Source organism: Amblyraja radiata, chromosome 9 (assembly GCF_010909765.2).
Source record: "Amblyraja radiata isolate CabotCenter1 chromosome 9, sAmbRad1.1.pri, whole genome shotgun sequence".
Taxonomy (NCBI): Eukaryota; Metazoa; Chordata; class Chondrichthyes; order Rajiformes; family Rajidae; genus Amblyraja; species Amblyraja radiata.
Genome location: NC_045964.1, coordinates 65346640 through 65361487, shown reverse-complemented (window position 1 = coordinate 65361487; position 14848 = coordinate 65346640). Strand labels below are relative to the sequence as shown.

General features: G+C 44.8%; 1 protein-coding gene across 2 annotated transcripts in view; it reads left to right on the top strand.

Moving 5' to 3' along the window:
* tc2n (tandem C2 domains, nuclear) overlaps window positions 1–14848 on the top strand; it is an 82403-nt gene that overhangs the window by 13004 nt on the left and 54551 nt on the right. For both annotated transcript variants that reach the window (XM_033027662.1, XM_033027663.1), the window contains one exon: window positions 12316–12417. In XM_033027662.1, coding sequence (XP_032883553.1) covers window positions 12384–12417 — 34 coding nt within the window. In that variant the 5' untranslated portion in view covers window positions 12316–12383. Of the gene's footprint in view, window positions 1–12315; window positions 12418–14848 lie in introns of those variants that run through there.

The window sequence follows — 14848 nt, the reverse complement described above, 5'->3', positions numbered from 1 at the left end:
CCCTGATTGAATTGAGGGATGGGGAGGAATCTGCCTACAGACAGGAAGTGACACAGCTGGTATCCTGGTGCCATCGCAACAACCTGGAGCTCAAGGCAGTGGAATTGATTGTAAACTTTGGGAGAGCTCCTCCTCCCCTCCCCCCACTCACCATCAACAACACCAGTCACATCTGTGGAGTCATTTAACTTCCTTGGAACCATCATCTTCAGGGACCTTAAGTGGGGGGCTACCATCAACTCCACAGTCAAAAAGGCTCCGCAGAGGATGTACTTCCAGCGCCAGCTGAGAAAACACAATCTTCCACAGGCAATGATGGTCCAGTTTTATACTGCCATCATAGAGTCTGTCTTCGCCTTCTCTATCATGGTCTGGTTTGGCCCAGCCACCAAGCAAGACATCCGGAGACTGCAGTGCATCGTTCCATCAGCCGAGAAGGTTGTTGGCTGCAACCTCCCCCCCCCATCGAGTAACTGCACACTGCAAGGGCCAGGAAGCGAGTGGGTTAGATCATCTCTGACCCCTCTCACCCTGGCCACAAACTCTTTGAATCACTTCCCTCTGGAAGGCGACTCCGGATTGTCAAAGCCGCCACAGGCAGACATTAAAACACCTTTTTTCCACGAGTAGTAGCTCTACTCAACAGCCAAAAGTCTGTAGCCTCCTTTTGCTCTGGTATTTTTTATTCTTCACATGTTTAAATTATAATGTTATATTTTTAATTGTCCACTGTATATCGTGTTGTTACTTACGAGCAAAGCATCAAGACAAATTCCTTGTATGTATACATACTTGGCTAATAACATTTATTCAATTCAATTCAATCCTGTTCAAACTGACCAGATTGTGTCCCGGTTACCAACAGTGGGTAACTAGCAGGTGATTAGTTGCAGGCTGCCCAATGTACCAGAAGATCCAAAGGCACTTCATTCGCACAAACTGTTCTCACGTTTTGCACCAGCGAGCAGTCTCTAACAACACGCTGCCCCCACCCTCCCTTGTCTTTGGCATTCTCAACTGGTGAAAAGTGGAGGAAAGTAGTTTAGAGATACAGCTCTTTGTATGCTCTATCTTTGACTCCATGACTTTGCTGCCTAGCAACATGTGGCAGATCAACCCGGTCACAGACACCCAGCAAGGAAGTAAGAAGCTTGTGTTCCAATTAACTTTTTGGGGTTTGACTGACTGCAAAATGGAGATTGCAACAAACTCGAGTGATTAAGTAAAAGCTGATAAATCAGAAGCAAATGTAAATTATTTTTTATTAGCCATGGTCATACAGCACCATTCTAAGCTAGCCAAGTGGAATATGAGGTGCTGTTCCTCCAATTTGCATGTGGCCTTGTGCTGGCAATGCAGGAGGCCCAGGACAGATATGGTACAATACGATAGAACTTTACTTATCCCAGGAGGGAGATTGATTTGCCAAGTCATAAAAACACAAAATACATCGAATATGAAATTAAAGTGATGAGTGCAAAGACTTGGGGGATGTGCAGTGATTGAGGAGGAGGGGGGGGAGGGGGGGTGGATGGGTAGGAGGGGAGTCAGTCGCAGTCTACCCCACGACAGAAGGCGGAGGAGTTGTACAGTTTGATAGCCACAGGGAAGTAGGATCTCCTGTGTCGTTCTGTCCTGCATCTTGGATAGGTCAGATTTGTAATGGAATTTGTTTTTTTTAAATGGTTAGCAACCGAGAGTTCCAGCAGGTATTGACATGATTACTGGCTAGGCATGTTCAGACTGTCTACAAACACTAAACACTTGCACACTCTGCTTCAGATTTAGAAAGCTGCAAAGAGCAGATGCCTTACACTGTAGCAGAATTTTACTTCAGACTGAAGAAGGATCCTGTCCCGAAACGTCGCCCATCCTTTTCCTCCCGAGATGCTGCCTGACCCGCTGGGTTACTCCAGCATTTTGCGTCTATCTTTAAAATAAGATGAGGTTTTTGGCAAAAAGCACTCGCCTACATTATGCTTGGTGTCGCCGATATAAGGAGACCACATTGGGGGCACTGAATGCAGTAGATGAGGTTAGTGGAGTGCACGTGAGTCTCTGTCTCACCTGGGAAGGGCTGCTGGAGTCTTTGGTTGAATGTAGAGTTTCATTGCCAAGGTGGAATTGGGGTCGGTTCAAGAACTTGATAATTGCAGGAAAATAGCTGTTGATGGTGTGCGATTTCAGGCTTCTGTACTTCCTGCTTGATTATATCTTGTGGAACAAAGCCAAGCAGTTTCTGGGGTCATTTTTGCAGCCAGAATAGTTTAAATTATTAACTGTTCACTAGTTTCATCCAGTTTCCCGGTAGTGGGCCATAAGGTAACGCTAGTGGAGAGATCACTGACAGCGATAGACGCCAAATGCTGGAGTAAGTCAGTGGGACAGGCAGCATCTCTGAAGAGGAGGAATGGGTGACGTTTCGGGCCGAGACCCTTCTTCAGACTGACGTCAGGGGGAAGAGGGATAGATAAGGAAGTGTGAGGGTTTGAAAATGGGGGGGAAAGGGAATGGAGATCAAGGAAAATGTGGAATAGATTATTGTTAGCTGGGAGACGATAACAACAAAGCAAACAGAGATAAAATGTAGTTGGAGACAGTAAGACTGGTCGGAGAACTGGGAAGGAAGAGGGATGGAGGGAGAGGGACAGCAAGGGCTACTTGAAGTTAGAGAAGTCAATGTTCAGATGACTGACAGTGGCTTGTTTTCAATGGTGTCTATGTCCTCCAGAATTTGCTGCCAGATTCACCCATTTGTAATGGTTTAACACCGACTTTGCTGTTTCTTCATATGTGATCGGAGCAGAATTAGGCCATTCAGCCCATCAAGTCTACTCTTCCAAGACTAATCTCTTTCCCTCTTAACTCCATTCTGCTGCTTTCTCCCCATAACCCCTGACACCAGTACTAATCAAAACGCTATCTATCTCTACATTTAAAAAATATCCATTGACTTGGCCTCCACAGCCTTCTGTGGCAATGAATTCCACGGATTAAACACCCCCTAACTAAAGAAATTCCTCCTCATCTTCCTATAGGAACGTGCTTTAATTCTGAGGCTATGACCTATGCTAGGGGAGCTATCTCCACAACCACTCTATCCAAGCCTTTCACTATTTTGTATGTTTCTGTATACTCCCCATGCCACATATAATGAAGACACACTGTGCCTGTTCTGGGTGCTCTGTTTCTCATAGAATTTATAACCCAATATTAGGAGTTCAAAATTTGGCACCATCAACTAATCAGCAATAAATCCACTCTGGAACACAAGAGGATAGGAATAGGAGGAGACCATTTGGCCCCTCAAGCTTGACTATCACTCAATCTGATCTTGCTTGATCTACCTCGGGCCTCAACTATTCTTTAGTGTCAGAATCCCATGGTCCTTCATGCGTCCACCCCCCCCCCCCCCCCCCCCACACCCTCCTGCTTCCCAACCTTTAAAACATTTATTTACCCATCTCTTTAAATATCTCCAATGAGATTCACTGCCCTCTGCGAGTTAAACCTTTGGCTTTAAATGACCACCCCCTCTTTCCCCCCCATCTTATAACCATGTCCTGTTCTTTGAGGGCGTTGCAGTAATATGGAAAGGCTACACGGAGTTGGTGTTCAGAGTCACGGACGACTTATTAAAAGTGTTGCGCACTTGGAGACCCGTCAACGCTGATCTACCAAGTGCGACTTTAGTAAGGTTTTTATATTCTCGGATGACAAAGTTCCACAGAAATGGGTTGTTTGTAATCATGTATTGTCTTTCTGCTGACCGGTCAGCATGCAACGAGAAAGCTTATCACTGCACAATCACAAATAGTTACTTCCCCTCAGCCATCAGGCTATTAAACCTGGCTCGGACAAAACTCTGACTATTACCAACCACTTTCTGTTATTTGCACTATCAGTTTATTTATTCATGTGTGTATATATTTATATCATGGTATATGGACACATTTATCTGTTTTGTAGTAAATGACTACTATTTTCTGTGTGCTTAAGCAAAGCAAGAATTTCATTGTCCTATACAGGGACACATGACAATAAACTCACTTGAACTTGAACTTGAACTTGAACCTCGATACACGTGTCAATAAACTAAACATAGTTGTGGTAGGATGATTCAATTGCCTAATAACAGCTGGGAAGAAACTGTCCCTGAATGTGGAGTTGTGCTTCCGGTTCTCTCACCGGAACCACGTTGGACTGATTGCGTTGGAGACGATGCTGATAGTTATCTGGGCCTCCGTCTGGCGCTGTGAACGTTTCTATTCCCGGATCTCCCCCATTTCCAGGCCAGGAAACCAGATAGGAAGCAGGTTTCCATTTTGGGAATGCAAGCTGTTTTTAACAAACTCTTGGAGAAACTGCCCAAGGAAAGGATGGGGCTAGTACATTGGATGTTTAATGATAAGATTGGACACACAAATCCTTGACCTATACAGGCCCGTTGCCAGATGTTAACTTCCCTTCTGCTCAACAACCTGATGTGTTTCCGAGTGTGGGAGGATCCCGGAGAAAACCCATGCAGGTCACAAGGAGAACGTACAAACTCTGTCCAGACAGCACCCATAGTCAGGGTCGAACATGAGTCTCTGGCGCTGTGAGGCAGCAGTTCTACCGCTGTGCCACAGTGCCACCCTTGTTCGATCACGCAAATGCCAGGGATCAAAGGGCCCCTCCATCAAGCCTCTGGTCTTACTAAGGAAATAAATGACGGCTCCCGTATCATATTGAGGGACCGGCATATGTCTTAAGCCGGGAAAACCACCACTGTGACCATCGATGGCCACTGCCAATTAACTTCTCCCAGGTTCCACACACAGGACTTATTGAACCAGCGTCTGTGGGTTAATGTTTCAGGCTTATTGCTGCTAGTCCAGTAGTTTCTTGGCTGTGCTACCCTGGTGTCCAGAGTTGGACACATCGGCAGAGTGCTGACCTTTCTGCAAGTTTAGTCTAGTTTATTGTCATGTGTAACAAGGTACAGTGGAAAAACCTCTGTTGCGTGCTAACCAGTCAGCGGGAAGACTATACATGATTGGAATCGAGCCATTCACAGTGTACAGCTGTCGGATTAGAGATTTAAAAGAGTGGAGCGATTGCAATGTGTGATTGCAGATCCACTGCTATGACTAGGGCATCAAAAGAGTCGCCTGTGTTGGGCGCCACCTTGGATCTGCAGTGGAGGGACAGGACTGTGTTTCTTCACCCTGGGCTGTCCAAAGACACCAATGTAATGGAGCTTATTTGCAACAAAGAAAGCTCCTGCAAATGTCAGTGAAGAAGCAGTTGAGATATCTGAGTTAATAGCACATACTGACCTGCGAGCCTTGAAGAAATTCCTGATCTACTTCAATTCATAAAGTCAAAAGTGATCGGAGCAGAATTAGGCCATTCGGCCCATCAAGTCTACTCTGCCACTCAATCATGGCTGATCTATCTCTCCCTCCTCACCCCATTCTCCTGCCTTCTCCCCATAACCCTTGACACCCACACTGATCAAGGATCTATCTATCTCTGACTTAAAAATATCCATTGACTTGGCCTCCACAGCCTTCTGTGGCAAATAATTCCACAGATTCACTACCCTCTGACTAAAGTCAAACACTCATCATATGTTAACCTACTCATTCATGGGATCATTCTTGTAAACCTCCTCTGGACCCTCTCCAGAGCCAGCAAGTCCTTCCTCAGATATTGTGCCCAAAATTGCTCACAATACTCCAAATGTGGCCTGACCAGCACCTTATAGAGACACGGCATTACATCCCTGTTTTTGTATTCTAGTCCTCTTGAAATAAATGCTAGCATTGCATTTGCCTTACTTACTACCGATTTGACTTACAAAATAAGTTTTTGGGAATCCTGCACCAGCTCTCCCAAGTCCCTTTGCACCACCGATTTCTGGGTTCTCTCCCCATTTAGAAAGTTAGCTCACATGGGATCCTTTATAGCGAGAGGGAAGAGTGGGACATCTGCTTAATGTCTCATCTAATAAACAGCACCTCCTCATGTAGGACTCTCTGCCTGTGCTAGGACTATAGTGGAGATTTTATATTTTCTGGAGTTTGGACCCATGATTTTTCAAAGGTGGCACACCTGTCGTTGAACCACGGCTGAAATTGATTATTTCTATTGAATGTTGTACTCCGCCAGGACTTGCCAGGAATTGGAAAGTGTGAAATAAACTTGTTATAAACTGCTTCTAAACAGTTGTGATCTAAATAGATTTCAAATAAAATTCAATCCAGAAAATACCATAACAGCAAGCTGTTTTGGTTTAAAAAAAAAAGTAAAACTGCAATAAACTTCATGCATCATGAAATCTGAAACCAAATAAATGCATAGACTAGCTCACAATTAACAATTCAAATAGTTTTTTTCCCCTCAAGCATTATTGCAATTTGGGTACCAAAGTCCATTTGAGTTCCTTGTGTTGTTGAAGGATATTGTGCTCCAGTATTTACCAGTTTAAGACAGCTCCGTGAACACCTTAACCAAGAGGGCCACCAAAAGTAAAGCTTAGTTTAGTAAAGATGTACAGCAAATGGGGAACAGTATCTCATGTTTTGCTTGGGCAGCTTACAACCCAATGAAGGTACACAAAAATGCTGGAGAAACTCAGCGGGTGCAGCAGCATCTATGGAGCGAAGGAAATAGGCAACGTTTCGGGCCGAAACCCTTCTTCAGACCCTTCTTCTTACAACCCAATGATGTCAGTCTTGATTTCTCTGACAATCTGCCACATGCAATGATGGTCCAGTTTTACACTATCATCATAGAGTCTATCCTCACCTTCTCCATCATGGTCTGGTTTGGCTCAGCCACCAAGTTTGACATCCGGAGGCTGCAGCTCATCGTTCGATCAGCCGAGAAGGTTGTTGGCTGCAACCTTTCCCCCATTGAACTGTATAATGCAAGGGCCATCAAGCTAACTGGTAAGATCATCTCTGACCCCTCTCCCTGGCCACAAACTCTTTGAAGTACTTCCCTCTGGGAGGCAACTAGGGACTATCAAAGCTGCCACAGCCAGGCATAAAAACAGTTTTTTTTCCCACGAGCGATGGCACTACTCAACAGCCAAGAGTGTAGCCTCTTTTTACTCTGGTATTTTATTTTCACATGTTTAAGTTATAATGTCTTTTTAAAAATTGTCTACTGTCTATCGTTTTTTATCCTTGCGAGTAAAGCACTAAGGCAAATTCCCTTGTATATACTGTACTTGGCTAATAACAAAAAGTTGCACCAGCTTCTCGTTCTCGCCTAGCAAACAGCTAACAGTGACCTGTTTCCTTTGTCATTTTTGTGCATATTTTTCATTCATTTGTTCTATATCTATATCACCATCTATACCTCTCATTTCCCTTTCTCCTGACTCTAATCTGAAGAAGGGTCTCTACCCGAAACGTCACCCATTTCCTTCTCTCCAGAGACGCTGCCTGTCCCGCTGAGTTACTTCAGCATTTTGTGTCTATCAGCAAGTGGTGAACATGGCCTAGCCCATCATGGGTATTGACCTCCCCACCATTCTTTACTAGAATGTTGCCTGGGTTTCAGCAACTAAGTTACAGAGAAAGGTTGAACAAGTTAGGACTTTATTCTTTGGAGCGCAGAAGGTTAAGGGGGGACTTGATAGAGGTTTTTAAAATGATGAGAGGGATAGACAGAGTTGACGTGGAAAAGCTTTTCCCACTGAGAGTAGGGAAGATTCAAACAAGGGGACATGACTTGAGAATTAAGGGACTGAAGTTTAGGGGTAACATGAGGGGGAACTTCTTTACTCAGAGAGTGGTAGCTGTGTGGAATGAGCTTCCAGTGAAGGTGGTGGAGGCAGGTTCGTTTTTATCATTTAAAAATAAATTGGATAGTTATATGGATGGGAAAGGAATGGAGGGTTATGGTCTGAGCGCAGGTATATGGGACTAGGGGAGATTATGTGTTCGGCACGGACTAGAGGGGTCGAGATGGCCTGTTTCCGTGCTGTAAAATTGTTATATGGTTATATGGTTATATGGTTATTGAAAGGATCCATATGAGGCACTGTCTCAAAAATGCACCCAGCATCATCAAGGGCCCACACCACCCTGCTAGCTCTCTCATTTCACTCCTGCCATCGGGAAGAAGGTATGTAGGAGTCTGAAAACTGTAATGTTCAGGTTCAGGAATGCCTTTCTCCAACAACTATCAGGCTAATGAACAGTACCGCCTCCAACTACATTACAAGCTACCTGGGTTGGACGAGGGACTTTGGGCTTTGTTTTTTTCTTGCATTATATTGTTTTTTTTAATTTAATTCTTTTTGTTTCTTGTGTTGTCTATTTACAAACCTGTTATCCTGATGCTACGAGTAAGAATGTCAATGTTCCATTTCGGGGCATATGACAATAGATGCTCACTTCTCTTGAAAGCAGGCCCTTTGGCCACCAAATGCATGCTGACCATCGATCACCTGTTCCCACTGTTCACTATCTTATCCCACTTTTGCAACCACTCCCGACACACTAGGTGTAATTTACAGAAGGCAATTAACCTACAAACCTTCATGTCTTTGGGATGTGGAAGGAAGCCCATGCAGTCGCAGGGAGAATGCGTAACCTCCATCCGGACAACACCCAGGGTCAGGATCGCACCCAGATTTTTAGTTCGGAGAAACAGTGATGTAGCAGGCGAGTCCGTGCCGACCAGTGATTCAACGCTCATTAACACAGTCTACACGCACTAGGGACAATTTACAATTTGTTTACCAAGCCAATTAAACTATAAACCTGTACGTCTTTGGAGTGCGGGAGGAAACCGGAGATCCCGGGGAAAACTCACAAAGGTAATGGGGAGAACTATCAAATTCTGTACAGACAGCACCCGTAGTCAGGATCGAACCCAGGTCCCTGGCGCTGAAAGGCAGCAACTCTACCGCTGTGCCACCGTGCCCAACCCTATTTTAAAAGCCACATTAGTATTGGATAAAACCTTGCACATCTTTAAAATGTGAAATAGTTGCTTTGAAAGATAGATAGCTGTATTTACTCTAAACAAGGATGTAAGCAAAATTATTTCCTCATTCTTTGAGAAGTTAACATCTTGTATACACGTGCAATGTGCAATCAACTGTTGATTACTGAAGATAAGTAAGTAAACTGTGGATGACATGCAAACACCGGCTGTGGCTAATTTCGAGATTGCCACGCTAATTAATTTGATATACACTGTTTATATTCAAATTATTTACTCTTCCAACAGTGAGGCATTGGAGAGGAAGCATTAATGGCTTTTTATTTGGGTGTCTTGTCACCTGGAATGTGAAGGTCATTCTACATTAGGCTGTTAACTGGTCACTGTGTTTAAACAATGGCTCCTTTCATTCTCCATATGGCTGCAAATATATATGTGCTCAAGTACTGCGCAGTTTTGCAGGAAGAATTATTTCCTTGTTTCTGATGCCAACCTGCCACACCCACAATTATATGTGATTGTCATCAAGCAAGTCGATTTTTTTTGTTTAATCCTTTTGAGATATTTTTCTGTGTTTAAAGGCTCCGATGTAAATGAATAAGTTTATTGGCCAAGTATTCACATACAATGAATTTGCCTTGGTGCTCCACCTGCAAGTGACAACATGACATACAGTGACAGTTAGGAATGACACATAAAACATTAAACATTAATAATAAATGCATGTCACATTGGTTGCAGCAGTGAGGTACAGTGGTTTCATAAGAGCAATTGACTTTGGGATTAGAAATAAGGGACGGGGAAACAGAACTCTCTCAGATTAGGATTGAACCTACCCAAATTTAAACTCGATGAAACGTTGCTGATTTAGTGATGGATGCTTAGTAAACCTAGTAGGATGCGTGGTGGCGCAGCGGTAGAGTTGCTGCCTTACAGTGCCAGAGACCCAGGTTCGATCCAGACCAAGGGTGCCATCTGTACGGAGTTTGACCCGTGATTGGCGTGGATTTTCTCCCGTTTCCTCCCACACTCCAAAGACATAGAAACATAGAAACATAGAAATTAGGTGCAGGAGTAGGCCATTCGGCCCTTCGAGCCTGCACCGCCATTCAATATGATCATGGCTGATCATCCAACTCAGTATCCTGCACCTGCCTTCTCTCCATACCCTCTGATCCCTTTAGCCACAAGGGCCACATCTAACTCCCTCTTAAATATAGCCAATGAACTGGCCTCGACTACCCTCTGTGGCAGAGAATTCCAAAGATTCACCACTCTCTGTGTGAAAAATGTTTTTCTCATCTCGGTCCTAAAAGATTTCCCCCTTATCCTTAAACTGTGACCCGTTGTTCTGGACTTCCCCAACATTGGGAACAATCTTCCTGCATCTAGCCTGTCCAACCCCTTAAGAATTTTGTAAGTTTCTATAAGATCCCCCCTCAATCTTCTAAATTCTAGCGAGTACAAGCCGAGTTTATCCAGTCTTTCTTCATATGAAAGTCTTGACATCCCAGGAATCAGTCTGGTGAACCTTCTCTGTACTCCCTCTATGGCAAGAATGTCTTTCCTCAGATTAAGAGACCAAAACTGTACGCAATACTCCAGGTGTGGTCTCACCAAGACCCTGTACAACTGCAGTAGAACCTCCCTGCTCCTATACTCAAATCCTTTTGCTATGAATGCTAACATACCATTCGCTTTCTTCACTGCCTGCTGCACCTGCATGCCTGCTTTCAATGAAGAAGGGTTTCGGCCCGAAACGTTACCTATTCCCTTCGCTCCATAGATGCTGCTGCACCCGCTGAGTTTCTCCAGCATTTTTGTGTACCTGCCTACTTTCAATGACTGGTGTACCATGACACCCAGGTCTCGTTGCATCTCCCCTTTTCCTAATCGGCCACCATTCAGATAATGGTCTACTTTCCTGTTTTTGCCGCCAAAGTGGATAACCTCACATTTATCCACATTATACTGCATCTGCCATGCATTTGCCCACTCACCCAGCCTATCCAAGTCACCTTGCAGCCTCCTAGCATCCTCCTCACAGCTAACACTGCCCCCCAGCTTTGTGTCATCCGCAAACTTGGAGATGTTGCATTCAATTCCCTCGTCCAAATCATTAATATATATTGTAAATAGCTGGGGTCCCAGCACTGAGCCTTGCGGTACCCCACTAGTCACTGCCTGCCATTGTGAAAAGGACCCATTTACTCCTACTCTTTGCATCCATCCTTCTGCCAGACGTACAGGTTTGTATGTTAATTGGCTTGGTATAATTGTAAATTGTCCCTAGTGTGTGCAGGATGGTGTGAGTGTGCAGGGATCACTGGTCGGCATGGACTCGGTGGGCCGAAGGGCCTGTTTCCTCACTGTATCTCTAAACTAAACTAAACTTGGCTAACGTTTCCTCAATGTGTAGAGAGTTATAGGGTGGTGGAACTCCACAGACAAGTGCTTAAAATGACATTGCATTGCAGTACAGAGGCAGACTTTATGGCCATGTGAAAGGCTCCTGTGGTACCCTGGGCAATATTCACCCCTTGCATGACATTGTCAATGCGTATTGGACTGGATATTCTTTTGGGTAGTACATCAACACCATAAATGTCATTTAAAACTGCCACCAAAGAGTCTTGCACAATTCCAAGGTGGGTCTCTCTCTCTTGAGATACTGGTCAAACTGCTGTCATGATGACGAAAGAATTCCTGAGGTGTTATTAATGAGCACAGTTCCTGTATTTCAGTAGTGACTAAGTCAAACAAATTCAAGTAGGTTAAAGAAGTTCCTCTCCTCTCTCTGATGGGAATTATGTGTAAATCTCCCTCTCTCACTCCCCCTCTCAGTATCAGTATCAGTACTGCTCCCTCCCTCTCTCTCCCTCTCACTTCCCCCTCTGTGATTCCAGCTGTTTAACCAAGTTCCGACCCAGACTCGCTAATGCAGCCACGTTTGTTTTCTTATTTTTTAACCTCCTAACTCTCCATCCTTCTGCCAGTCAAACCCTCCTCCAATCTGTCTATCACTTGCCAGGCTTAGTCCCTCTCTATTCCAGCTCCCCCTCCCCTCCCGCCCCCACTGCAATCAATCTGAAGAAGGGTCCCGATCCGTCTACCTCGCTTGTCCATCATTCCCTCCACAAATACTGCCTGACGCGCTAAGTTCCTCCACCGCTTTGTGTTTCGTGCAAGTATTTTTGGACTGTGAAACATGTTGGGGATAGGGTTAAATGTGCTATAGAAATTGCTTGTTTTTCATTATTTTTCTTGTTTTCCGCATCCTTGTCATGTTACCAATCTCTTCAATGCCTCTGAGAATTCATATTTTTATCTTCCACTAATGTAACATCTTTTTTTTAATTTCTGCAGGAAGCCTTGTGGTACGAGAACTCGCAGAGATAGATTCCCAATAACTTTACACCCGAGTAACTGAGAGAATGGCAGCTCTGGAGATAGAGACGGCCACGACAGGTGGGTAGTCTGGTAGCTGGATCGGTAACCAGAACGTTAACTGCCATTCCATTATTGTGCTGCACATCATGTTGATGGTGATGTCAAATTACCTGTACCTTTGGGACGGAGAAGGGAAATAAGTGATTGAATGCAGTAGCAGGGAGTCGCAACCTTTGAAAAGGATTTGGTTTGCTACTTGCGGGGATAATTTGCAGGGCACTTGGACAAAGAACAATGGAAAGGAACTGATGGGTTTGCTCTAGTTGGAACAGCTGCAGACTTGGTACATCGAACAGTACAGCACAGGAACGGGCCCTTCGGCCCGTAATTTTTGTGCCGAACATAATGCCAAGTTAAACTAACCTCATCTGCCTGTACACGATCCATATCCCTCTAACCTGCACATCCATGTGCCTATCTAACAGCCTCTTAAGCACCATGATCGTATCTGCCTCCACCACTAATCCCTGGCAAAGCATTCTAGGCCTGCACTGTGTTTTGTTCTGAGTGTCACACCTATTTCCATTAACCCTTTCCCCCTCTTACCGTATAGCTGTGCCCGATAGCGTTGGAAATTTCCACCATGGGGATAAAAGTACTGACTGCTTACTCTGTCTATGCCTCTCATAATCTTATATACTGCTATCAAGCCCCCCTTCAACCTCCAACTACCTAGAGAAAAACAAAGGGCCTCCTTGTACCACAACTACAAAGACTGGATTCATTGCATCAGTTATGATATGTTTAATTGGGATCTGCAGGGACCAAGACAATGAGGAAGATTGTCAAAGGATTGGGCAAATCTGTTGAAAGTATGGGCAGAGAAATGGCAGATGGAGTTTAATCCAGACTAAGTCTGAGGTGTTAAGGCCCACCTGTCCCACTTGGCGATTTTTTTCTGCGACTGCTGGCATCATTGACTGACGTATCAGGTCACTGAAAAATTCATGGCGTGATGCGGCGTGACACGACGTGATGACGTATTGACGCGCAGTGTTTTTTCAAGTAGTCGCAACATTTTTTGTCGCCGCTAGATTTTGAAATGTTCAAAATCTTTTGGTGACCCTGATATCGCCAAGTGGGACAGGCCCTAATGACTATCGACCAGTGGCACTAACACCTGTGGTGATGAAGTGCTTTGAGAGGTTGATCATGGCTCAAATCAACTCCTACCTCGACAAAAACCTGGACCCACTGCAGTTCGCGTACCGCCACAACAGATCAATGATGGATGCGATCTAGCTGGCTCTCCAATCCGCTCTGGACCACTTGGACAACAAAAACACATATGTCAGGCTGTTATTCATAAATTACAGCTCGGCATTTAATACAATCATCCCCTCCAAGCTGGTCACCAAACTCGCAGAACTGGGTCTCTGCCCATCCCCCTGCAATTGGATCCTCAACTGCCTCATTCACAGACCACAGTCAGTTCGTATTGGTAGAAATGTGTCAGCCTCGATAACAATCAGCACGGGAGCACCTCAAGGCTGCGTGCTTAGCCCCCTGCTGTACTCTATATTCATGACTGCGGAGCCAGTCACAGTGCGAACTCCATCATCAAGTTCGCTGACGATACCACTGTTGTGGGCCTTATCACTGATGGGGACAAGTAAGAGTACAGAAGTGAGATCGACCGACTGTCCAAATAGTGCCAGCACAATAACCTGGCCCTCAACGCCAGCAAAACCAAGGAACTGATTGTGGACTTTGGAAGGGGGAGAATGGGGACCCACAGTCCCGTTTATATCAACGGGTCGATGGTGGAAAGTCAAGTCACATTTATTTATATAGCACATTTAAAAAACAACTCTCGTTGGCCAAAGTGCTTTACATTTGTTATAAGATGTCAAGGGTCAAGGAAAGGGTCAAGAGCTTCAAATTCCTGGGCGTGCACATCTCTGAAGATCTCTCCTGGTCCCAGCACAATGATGCAATCATAAAGAAAGCACATCAGCGCCTCTACTTCCTGAGAAGATTACGGAGAGTCGGTATGTCAAGGAGGACTCTCTCTAACTTCTACAGGTGCACAGTAGAGAGCACGCTGACTGGTTGCATCGTGGCTTGGTTCGGCAATTTGAGCACCCTAGAGCGGAAAAGACTACAAAAATTAGTAAACGCTGCCCAGTCCATCATCGGCTCTGACCTCCCTTCCATCGAGGGGATCTATCATAGTCGCTGCCTCAAAAAGGTTGGCAGCATCATCAAGGACCCATACCATCCGGGTCATACACTCATCTCCCCACTAACTTCAGGTAGAAGGTACAGGAGCCTGAAGACTGCAACGACCAGGTTCAGGAATAGCTACTTCCTCACAGCCATCAGGGTATTAAACTCGGCTCGGACAAATTCTGTACATTAATAGCCCATAATTTGTTTATTTGCACTTTATCAGTTTATTTATTCATGTGTGTATATATTTATACAGTGGTATATGGACACACTGATC